The sequence below is a fragment of the Drosophila melanogaster genome, chromosome 2L (assembly GCF_000001215.4).
Source record: "Drosophila melanogaster chromosome 2L".
NCBI lineage: Eukaryota > Metazoa > Arthropoda > Insecta > Diptera > Drosophilidae > Drosophila > Drosophila melanogaster.
This window is the reverse complement of record NT_033779.5, coordinates 14,446,185-14,457,729: the sequence shown is the minus strand read 5'-3', so window position 1 is coordinate 14,457,729 and position 11,545 is coordinate 14,446,185. Positions and strand designations below refer to the sequence as shown.

Sequence of the window (11,545 nt, the reverse complement as noted above, 5' to 3'; positions counted from 1 at the left end):
CTTACTTTGGATATTTGAATTTTTAGGAAAATATTCAAATAATAATTCTTGTGAGTTTTAATCTAAGTAGCGTGATTTTTAAGAACAGTTTTCATTTAAATTTTTGCACGTTTTTTAGCAGCAGATTTAAAGCAGAGTATATTTGTTTTCTTATGAGAAATGTTCTCTCCTCCATCGGGTGTCGTTTCTTTTTATTTTTGGATTGGTTTGCACAATTTTTTGATGTATTTTCCGCTCTGCGGTTTTCAGTTGATAGCTTGTTTTCAGACTACCCACAAATATTCCAAGATACCTATGTAATTTTTAGCTTTTATAATTAAGAAAAGAAAGAGATTTTAGCCGAAGTCAAAGCTAAGAGTAAAAAGAAGAAATGTACGAAAAATTTAGGAATATTAATAGAAATCAAAAAGCAATATCCGCACTCCAATGTTTGACTTCAACATCCATTCTTTGTGCGCATTATTCCTATTGAAGCCCTTCCTTCCTCTGCAATCCACCGAGTCGCTTCCAATCCAACTATCAATCATGCGGGAAACAAGTTATATCTTTGTGCCCATTCAGGTGGCCCCCGTTTTCACCCATTCCGCCGGAGATCCGAGCATAAGTGGGCGCTTAGCCCGAGATGTACAACGACGAGTCCAATAAAAAAGAATGAAAAAAGGTCAAGTGACTGACAGTAGCCAGCCAGCTGAAGCAGCAGCTACTTACTGTCAAGATGTGTCATAAACACATCAAGTTTACTGTCGAAACAAATAAAAATATAAACTTTGACACACACACACACACACACAGAGAAGGCGAAGGCACTCAAAGGCAGCTACGAAATCAAAGCGAACGGAAGAGGAAAACTGCTTTTTGGTTTTATTCTCTAGTCTCAGGGGGAAGCACATAACACATAACGAATACATTTTATTTCCACAAATTGCACTAAAAAAATGTCATAAAAAAGAAACAAAAACTTGAGTGCCTTTCTGGAGGCTCAAATCAATTCTAGTAGCTGACGGAATGCGACAATTACAGAACAGACGGAGTCGTTAAAAATTACACTAAAAAGGGAAGGGAAAGTCAAATGCGTCGCCGCTAATACGTGTTGTAAAGTCATTAGGGTGAAACCCTAAGACACTGCCCGTGAATTCCCTTAAGTACCTGATGTCGAAAGGCCGTAAAATTATCTCACTATAAAATTTAAATGACTTAAATGGTGTCCCATTTCCACACACACCCAGCCAATAAATAACAGCTCCACACAATATAACCTTAAAACTTTTAATGTATTCGAGATTATTTTCGACATTTTTAGTGGCATTGAAATCAATTTTCGAATCGTTAATCTTGTAAATAATGCATGTCGCCTGTCGGATGTCGTCATTCCGATGGGATTTTTGGAGCTACTCTGCCACTAACTTCTAGATGACTATCTGAAATCTGGAACTTGAGTTGTTTTCGTATTTAACAAGCGAACCTGTAACGATCTTGAAATAAATATGTACCACGTCAACTTACTAATTTATGTGGAGCAACTGCAACAAGTTGGTCGAGATCGTAATTTATAACAAAATATTAAATAGTTACTGGTAACTATGGTCTAAGAGAATATGTAGTTTTCGTTATAACTTTACAGAATTCTAAATAGAATTTCAATTACAAACTACAGCCATTTCAATAAGCTATAATTTCGCGTAAAAACTTTAATTATACCTCAATTGGTATAATTTTTGTAAAAAATCGCCATAATGTTGTGTGACCGCAAAATCTGGACACGTAACCTGGCAAAATACCCTGGTCAAAATGTTTCCAACCCTCCGGCAAACAGAAACCTCCTCTGACACATGTAAATGCGTGCTGACAGGCGGAAGGGAAAAGAATAAGTACAAAACCCGAGTGAAATAAAAGAAAACTGTCAACAAAATTAATGTCATGCGTGTGCAAGGCAATGAAAAATTATGGGTTGGCTTTATGTCAATAACAAAGGGACAGACACGCAAAAATCCAAGAGTGCAAAAACCATGTTCAAGCATCAACTGAACCCAGACCCACAATGATTGATTTGACAGGACAACAATGAGCAACGGACCTATGCAAAAAGGAAAAAAAAAACTAGAGAAAAAGACATCGACCTGCAAACAAGTGCAAATGGTTGTCAATTCGAATGTGGACGCCTCGGGATACATGCCCGCTAATGAAGGCAAATAATATTAATACTTCTGGAGAGCGTGCATTCCTTTTTCCTGCAGAAATATTATTTTCCAGCCATTTGTCAACATTTGTCAAATTTGACAGCACACGCCCGCTAACATTTGGCCCCTTTGGCGGTGTTTGCAACCGCCCCTGGCCATCGTTTCCTCATTTATTCATCCATCCATCCATCCATCCATCCATCTATCCACCCCAGCGACATTGACAGCTCAAGGGGTGCCTTTTTCGCTTGGGTGGACAAAACCTTCTGCGCCCTTTTACGCGAAATTAATATCATGTACAAACAAAAACAACTGAGACAAAGTACTTATCATCGCCCGGAAACCAAACGACCAAAAAGAGGCATACTTTTTGGAGTGGACGCAGAGGTGTTAAGGGTTAAAAGGGGTTAACCAGCTCGCTGTGGATAGAAAGTAAGTATTACTGATTGTAACATATCGTAAGTGATTGTTTTAAATCTCTTAAGAAATATCGATTCTTTAGTACGTACAAAAAAGAAGAAATATGTTAGTTTTTAAATATTTTATATTATTAATATGAAATATTTATACAAATGATTTACTTTACAAAAACTATTATATTCCTGCTTAAGCAACTTTTTTCCTTACGATTCCTTTACTACAATATATAATTATGTTTATTTTGGTAAACCGAGATTTCCAACGAACATACTACCCAAAACTATCAACACCTTCGCTGCAATGATGAATCTGACAGGAGGTGTGTCCGGATATTTAATCGAATCGATAATATGGCCAACCTCCTGTCTCGATATGGGTATAAAAGCCACACAGCGGTATCAAGTTTCGAACAGATTTCAATTCGATTTCATTCGACTTGGTCCGAAGACAGGAGTTCGAGGGCATGACCGACTCCCACCCACCCCATCCTTGACATATACCATATACACATCCTCCATAATTCCCAGACCCCGGGGAATGGCAAGAAGGGGTGTGTCGAAGGGGGTGGTTTTTGCGGCGGTCGTGAATAAAGCGATTTGTCTTCTTTGTTGTTTACGTTTGGTGTTATAAATTCTCGTTCCGGGGACTTGGGCGTGCAACGTGCTACGTGCTACGGTCGCAGAGCGTGTATGAAATTGCCTAAAAATTATTTGTGCATAACAGGGGATAATCATAAATCTGGCTAATTGCACTTTATTGGGGTCGCTCTTCCCGGCTGTCATATGACCATAATCGTAGAAGGCCCACTAACTGCCGACTGGTGGTGGCTGGCCAGCGCTGAGCTGAGCTGACATCGTTGTCTCGGCTCTTAGGGGTAAAATTGAATTTGACATGCCGCTCAGAGGCATTAAATCAGAAAATGTTACGGTACCCCGGATGTGGCAACATATAAATTTGCAGCTTTCTGACGATTTGGTGACATTTGATATGGCTGATGGTGTTATGACACTCACTACTCGCCTTTCATTTCTGATTCGTGATATACATATTTTGAGCAGGGTTAAAATTAACTTATGGTTATGGCTCGATCGGAAAGTTTTATCTGTTACCTAGATCAATTACTTAAAGTAAATGGATTTTTTGGGGCTCTTAAGGTAGCTTATTTAAAAATTAAAGATAAATTCACTTTGTTTTCTTTCCCAATAGGCTGCAAAGGGCTTAAGACAGTTCTGCTTTGAAGTCTCCGATTTTCAAACAATTTGTAAGAAAACATATATTTCATTTTAAATTATGACCTAAGGGTTTTAATTGTTATTTTATTTGCCATTATAGTCGCTACTATTAACCCCCGACCCATCTGATTATCATCATCCGCTGCGGCAGCAGCATCTTCATTCATATCATTATGATGATTTACCAGACAATGAATGAGAGAATGTGTTTGCCCCATTAACATGAGAAACGAGAATCGTATTCGGCACATAATTAGGTGAGTGTGTTCAAAATGAATATGCAGCCGGGCAGAAGAGTGAGATCGTTCTCCAGTTGCAGCCAAGTGGAGAAGCCACGGTCGCTAGATTTGGAAGAAAATTCAGGGAAAATCGGAGAGATAGCCGGCAAGAAAAACCAAAAACGAGGCAGCGCGGCCAAAGGCACAGATTTTTTTTGTGGGTAGGTAACGTGGCTTTTGATCTTTGCTGCGTTTGTTTGTATACAATTTGATGGCTCGTGTTGATGGATCGTAAACGTGGAATGATGTTCGCACTGTTGCTGCTCCTCTCGATGATGACGATGATCAACGCAACGATGACGGCCCAGTGTGTCTTTGATCATTTGCCGCGCCAGTTGGCAGTCAAAATGTTAATTTATATGTTCAGCTCCCGCCTACAATCGAGAAAGGCAGAATGAAAAAGCCAAGAAAAAAAAAAGAGGCCTGCCAGCCACCGTATAGCCAGGCACTAACAACTTTACAAACATGTTTGAGATTTTTATTACTGTGTGAAAATGTTCGATTCTTCCGTAAAATCCGGCTAAGAAGGATCAAACAAATTTATGGGTGGGCGCAGCCAGAACTGGCAGGCCAGATCAGTCGGTGCGGGAAAACTTTTCATTGTGATTGATGGATGCTGGATGCTGACTACCACAAAAACAGCAGCAGCATTCCCAGAGCGATTTTGATTATAGACAAGTTGTCGGTGGATTTGTATTATTGTGGATATCGATCAAACCACTTGACGGCTGATCAAAGGCAGCACACACAGGGAATAATTTTTCGATATCTCTCGCTTTTTAATGCGCGTATTTTTTATACGATTTCATTATTGTGAATTTCGCATCGCTTTGTTTGCAATATAAAACTGTTTACAGCATTTGTTCGCTGAGTTATGAAGATCTGTATTCAATGAAAGTCGGATGAGGTTCAATTGAAAATTAGAAAGTTAAATTATTACAATTTAAGGAAATTTATTTCGCAAATATTTGCCAATTTACATTTTTGGGTTTTTGAGCTCAATTTATTATTATTACAAAAAAATATATATAGTAAGATATCTATCCGAAGAAATAGTTTGTTTTTTATTTGAATTCTCCTAAACGGCAAATAAAGTACACGTTATTCCATGGACAAATAATTTTCTTGAACTATGGATTTCACTTTGTTCAACTGAGAGGATAACAACAAATTTATTGAACATTTTCCCCATAACTTGATTACTCGTTACTTGTTGGCAACAATGTGTAATAAAGCAAAACTTCCGCAGACCAACAAAGTTAAATCCGCTCAAGGACGAGGACAATAACAAGCTGAACTGGTCCGAATGTCTGGCGGTTGTCTTGGTCACATATACCACGGCAGAAAGAAACATTTGTCTCGCTTAATTTAAACAGATTTGCGAGATTATTGTCATGCCGACGTTGAGGCAGCAGTTTCAATTCGACCGTAGACAACCCGCAGTGCCAGCTGACAGATGAAGATGCCGAATGAGGGGGGCGAATTAAGCGAATCGAGAATCTGTGAATCCAAGAATCTCTGACTCAAAAAAATGAAAAGAGGTCGGGAAGGGGAGAAAGTTGCTGGGCAAACCGGAGCAAACCAACGGGGCAATGATGCAAGCGAGTGCATGGCAAATCTCCCGACAGCCGCGAGCCGGCAACTTTTAATGTTTTCTTTGCCACTGGCAGCGGGATTTCCGAGTGGGATGTTTGGATTGCAGAACAAATTTGCAGAGAACGCTATGCAAGTGACAGGCGACAGATCGGGGGATCTGAAGAATGCTGCTCTGGCTGCTGTGAACTGTGCATGATGACGACTCCTTGATTCCTGCCCAAGCCATATTTAAAACGCTTTGAAGTTGCACCGCAGCAGCGAGAGGTGTCTGCAGCGCGATTTCAACTCATGTCGGGCTTGACACGATCGGAGCATGCTCTGATCCCAGATGAAGCCTCCCAAATGAAGCCCGCCAATCTGACGGCCTGACTAATGCTGATCCAGATACAGATACAGATGCTGATGCTGTCTGCCTACTTTTAATTGTTAATGAACGGTAACAGAAGGGGCAACTCTATTCGCACACACTTAGAAAACAATGTACAGAAGAAAAAAAACATTTATTTAAATAAAGTACAGGACAAACTTAAATTGATACACATCTCCATCTTGATACCACATTAGTCACAAATAAGACTTATTTACTAATTATTTCTTTCAGTGCACGCGCTCACTTGACAGCCCGACTGGCTAACTGCCTTGGACAGCTACTCGTTTCCGGAAGTTTATCTCCGTTGCAGCGGAGCAGCGGCAGCTGCTTGAAAGTCATTAGACTCCGTCAGCCTTGTCACTCAGCCAGCGTTTTGCTAAGGCTTCGAGCTGAGACTTTGAGGCTCCCTAGCGGAGACAGACATTTGATCTGGCCTGTCAGGCGGATTCATGTCAAGCGGTGTTTGGACAGCATGTTGGTAATGCCGCCTATAATGGATAAAATGTGAAATGAGACGGGCTCTAACCCTTTGGGAAAAGATCTTGTGACGGATCATGACTTAATGGTAAAGTATCTAATTGCTAAATGGAAAGAAATGGGTTTTCCGATTGCAACGCAGATAATTAAACACTAATCAACAAGAATAACCATAACGATTTATTAAACAAAAACAAGTAATCATATGAATTTAAAGAAATCTTGACAGCTCCATTTGAAAAATATTTCGTCGTTGGAAATTGTTTAGCTAATCCCAAATCTGTAACACATTTTACCAGCCCAAAAATAAAGACCCCAAATGATTAGATCCTGTCGAGCTCTGATCTCCCAGTGCGGATTACACCTAAGACGATGTTCTCTTGCAAAGGCAGCAAGTAATTTGAAAAAAGATGATGTCGAAGAAATGGAAACACCAGCGAATAGACAGAGGGTTGAGCTGCCACCGAATCCCGAGGAAAAACTAAGTAAGCGCTATCTTGCGTTCCGGGAAAAGCTGCGATCGGAGGCGCCGCTAGAACCACTGCCCGAGTGTGCACCACATCCGGCCCACGAAAAGGAGCCACTTAAACCGTGGCCCAATAATACCAATCCGTATACCGGGGAAATCGGTGGACAAGCGGGACCAGAACCCACGCGCTATGGCGACTGGGAGCGCAAGGGACGAGTCACGGATTTCTGAGCGAAGTCATATCTTCACCTCGACACCTTTTTGTTTGGACAATTGTGATTTATTAACCGTGTTAACAACAGAAGCACTCACAATTTGTTACGCTGCCGATGGGCGAGGAAAACTGTGCGCTACAGTAGCCACGGAATCCAGATCAAGATGAGTAAAATTCAGATACCCAGCAGTGCTGCTTCTGCGAAGGCATTACATAAATTTCTTTGTGTGATTTCTTTGTGGTTTCTATCGAGAGGATTTGTGGATGGCCCTGCCATCAAAAGTAAATTGATAGCCCTTTCTTTCGCCTCTCGAAAAAAAAGGGGTTCTCAGAATAGAGAGTTGCGACCGAATCTTCTACTCCCATTATTTATGTTTTAGGGGCAAAGAATCGTGCCTAAGCTGAAATTATTTGGAGTGCTGTTTTGGGGGCTTCGGTTGAAATGTTTCGATTCCTTTGAAATTAAGGCGACAGTTTACGTGATTTTTAATAGAAAAACTTCTGTGTGTCTTCGCTGTCTGCTTCTAATTTTGTAGCGATAGTGCGTTTGACGAAGACACATAAAGGGGTTTTTAAATGCCATAAATTTCTTTCTTAAGGCCCTGAAAAACGTTTTTGTGGTTTAGAAACATTGTTGGAAATTTTCAAAGAAGATTTGCAGCTGTTTTGCTTTGCCTCTTTGTCCGTGTTGACATTTTGGTGGGCTTTAAACTGGATTTGTTAATTAACACAAATAGAAATTAGTGAAATGTTTCCAAAGGCTACTACATTTATCTCAGCTAATTGACAATGTTTAGGTAATTTAAAAATGGAAAATTCTTGCATACCTCAATGACATACAGCGAGTAAGTCGTTTCGGAAAATACAGCACAGTTCGTCAATCCCATCACACCTCGTATTTACACCTTTAATCAAATGCCGACGTCGGCAAAACGCCAAACCAAAGATCAATCACAATCCAACAAATTAAGCACGTAAAATGCTCGAAACAAAGATAAATTCCGCATAAATTCCAGGAAATCCACAAAATGCCTTTATGTATATACACGAAATTACACAGCAGCTGACTCGGGTAATCCACAGAAATCCACATTCCAAATCCCCCAAATCGACAACTTGGCCAATGCTCAACAGGCGCGAGAAGCGACGACTTCCTCCATCATCCATCAAATGCGATTTTCCAACGACTTAGTGGGCGAAGGACGGTGAGAAAGCCTCTGCGTCGGCAATTATTTCGTCTATTTTATTTTTAAACGAAATTAACGTGTTGCTTGTTGTTGTTAATGTGTTTTTATTACGTGAAATGTAAGGAAAACACACGCATACCGCACCGCTGCTCTCAAGATCATTTTATAACCCAGGCCGAACGGAACCTATCCGTAAAACCGTATACCCTCCTCCATTTCGCCTCTCGGCCGGTCGCAAAGTAGTAGGCGCTGATTGATAGAACAAAGTGAAAATCAAATAAAAAACAAAACATAAAATCCCCCAACTGAACCACATTGCGGCGCAAGATCAAAGACCGCCCCTCGATCTGTAATGACAGCTTTGATCATTGTTTTGCCTTTGATTTTTTCCGGTTACGTTTCTCTCTCAGCTGGCCTTTTTTTTTTGGCTGCGAGATGGCCCAATGCATACGATCATCAGTCTTGTCGGTACGAGATCTCTCGATCACATCGAAAGTACTTGGAATTGTGGGAACGAGTGGGCAAAGAGGCTGTTTACGATCAGTTTCGCACCCACTTGAGAGATTTCGCCTTTGCCGAATCAATTTACAGCTGGCGAAAAACCAGCACCGACGGCAAATTGGAGGCTATTGCCGGAACTGGGGAAACTACACGTTTTCAATCATCCATAGGTCGAGAAATTTCTGGAAAAACCCATTTTACGATGTCAAAAGAAACTACGTTTTTTATTCTTTAAGCTATTATAACGGTTACAGTACAAGACTCAAAATGACTCACATCATTGTTTAATTATCAATCATCATTCTAATGATTGTCATATCAAAATCCTGACAGTTAACCCGGAACTCGATGAGTAAGAGTTTTAATGAATGTATCCTAATTAATTTGGTACCGCTTTTCGAGCACTAAATTAAACACTTAGTCGCGCCATTTATAACAACAATTACTGAAATAAATCAAGTGTGATTCAGCAGTTAAATAAAGGCACCTGTACTTAAATTAACCAGATACATAAAAGAATTGAAAAGTTATTACAGTGTTATCTTGCTGTGTCAATGCTGTATTTTATTAACTGTTTTTGCAATGCATCAAGTCATTGGCAAGCCATTTTTAACACGCGCAGAACCAAATAGACACTGAGAAAAACTGGTGAAAAATTACGAACGTCAAAGAGAAGAGAAGCGAGAGAAGGTGGAGAATCGGGAACTATTATGTTATTGTGCGAACGTGCACAGATTTCACCAGTCGAGCCAGAAACACGGGATTTTTACAACCCACCCAGAGGTCCTTCCGCCCAGGTCCTTTTACCTCCGCAGAGAGGGCGTCTTATCGGAGCGTATAACATATATCATTGACACTTTGACATTGCCAGTTTGGCGGGGAGGAGGAAGCGGTGGGTACGGTGTGTATGTGGGGCGCTGAGGTCCAGGGCCATGACCAACAGGATTTTAGTACTTTTCAAAATGGCACTTAATCATGGCAGCCGCCTGGCGCAGGAAAATGCGGAAACTGGCAACAAGAAGGACACACACCAAGACGTAATCGCATGTGTTCACGCTTGAAAGGATAACGACGACATGGCTGGGAATCGGGTATTGGGACTCCCGCTGACTTCCCCTGTGCCCCATCCATGCCATATCGACCAGAGCGAAACAAGATTAATGACTTGGCAAAAGGAACTCTCAGTGCGAATGGGTGTATGTGTTCGTCCTGCTGGCTGCTCCTTTCTGGCATTCGATAAATTGTTTGCTACTTGGACTGTCATTAGTCGAAAAGTTTGTTTGTTATTGTGTTAAGTGTTATTTGTGTGCTCACGTCCAAGTGTCAGGCTCTTTGGCATTCCTCTTCCAATTCCTGTTTCTATTCCTCAGCTCGCTTTTTCGCTTTTCCCGCCATCGTTTATCACTTTCGTTCTCGTCCCGCCAAAGGATAATATTCGCCTGTCATAGATGACTCACACCTTCCATCTCGCTAAGCCACTGATGACCGCAAAAAAGCCGTAGAAAAATTAGTGAAGCTGCAGGAAAATAAAGAATGTGTAACTTTCCTAATGATCACTGGATGACTGTGAGATTTGCGAGATTTATTGTTCTTGGTGGAGAGATGTCGTGAATGACAAGAACCTTCAGAGTGGCTTCGACTTTTACCATAATTCAAGAAACGGTTGCAAGGAAAATTATTAGATTTATTTTAAGAATTTCATGTATTTCATTCTTATAAAAAAAATGTATATTCTTGGCAAGTTAAACCTTCCTAAAATATCAAAATTGACTTTTCCTGTGACTTTTTTAACTGAGCCCATACGAATTGCAACTTACCCTCAAAGTTTTCACCGCGCCCATAAATTCTGCCATAAATTCATTAGCGAAAAATGTTGAGCAGCGAAAGTGGAAAAGGGCGCTAAATTAAGGGAGCAAACATAAACAGGAAGCGAAACGCGACGGCCGCAATATACAACAATTTACAACCTAAATCAAATGCAGTTGAATGACCAACACAGACGCCATAAATCACTTGGCCACTGGGCTTCCAGTTGAGACGCCAGACGATGGCTCGAGTTTCCAGCCAATATTTTAGAGAGGAAAACCAAGCAAAACGGCTGGGAAAACAGGCGGTGGTCGAGGGGACTCGAAATCCGAAACCAAACGGAACGGGCAAAAGGAAAAAGATTTCGTGAAAAGGGCAAATGCAATATGTTATCAAATAAAAATGTTACAAGCGACGACAGAGGATGGCGGCGAGCAACAACAACAAGACCCAAAAGGAAAGAAATGTGTTGCACAAATTTATTAGAAACCTTAACTAACGAGCAATATCCTTAGTGGATATCGGGGTGGGCTGCTGTTGCCGGTGTACGGGAATGAAATCCAAGTGATGTGTCAAATGTTAAGACATTACAAAGCACTAAAAGGCACAAGGACATGCCCCAGCGGAGAGAAGGGGTGGGCGAGCTGTCGAGCAACAGGAAAACAAATCGAACGTGTGCCCAATGCCATCAATCTTTTGTTTTTATTGCCAGCCCAAGGTCCCTGTCAAGCGATTCTCGTGAATCGAGAACTCAGCCAGGACTCAAGACCCGGAATGCAGGGAGCAGGGTGCAGGGTGTGCCAGGACATGTGTGCGAC

General features: G+C 41.0%; 1 protein-coding gene and 2 long non-coding RNA genes across 3 annotated transcripts; 2 read left to right on the top strand and 1 right to left on the bottom strand.

Annotated features, from left to right (window-relative positions):
* Positions 1-391: 391 nt before the first annotated feature.
* On the bottom strand, positions 392-617 carry lncRNA:CR44730 (long non-coding RNA:CR44730). Its single transcript, NR_124256.1, has one exon. It is a non-coding gene; the product is annotated as a long non-coding RNA:CR44730 (long non-coding RNA).
* A 6,190-nt stretch (positions 618-6,807) lies between these two features.
* Positions 6,808-7,448, top strand: CG15283 (uncharacterized protein). The gene has a single exon (NM_144317.3). It carries the CDS (start codon positions 6,870-6,872, stop codon positions 7,248-7,250), a length of 381 nt encoding a protein of 126 aa, NP_652574.3. The 5' UTR covers positions 6,808-6,869; the 3' UTR covers positions 7,251-7,448.
* Positions 7,449-8,720: 1,272 nt separating this feature from the next.
* Positions 8,721-9,321, top strand: lncRNA:CR45726 (long non-coding RNA:CR45726). The gene has a single exon (NR_124255.1). It is a non-coding gene; the product is annotated as a long non-coding RNA:CR45726 (long non-coding RNA).
* The last annotated feature ends 2,224 nt before the right edge of the window (positions 9,322-11,545 follow it).

Bases quoted from the DNA above. Each gene is read 5' to 3' on its own strand.
- CG15283 (NM_144317.3), top strand. From the start codon at position 6,870: ATGATTAGATCCTGTCGAGCTCTGATCTCCCAGTGCGGATTACACCTA.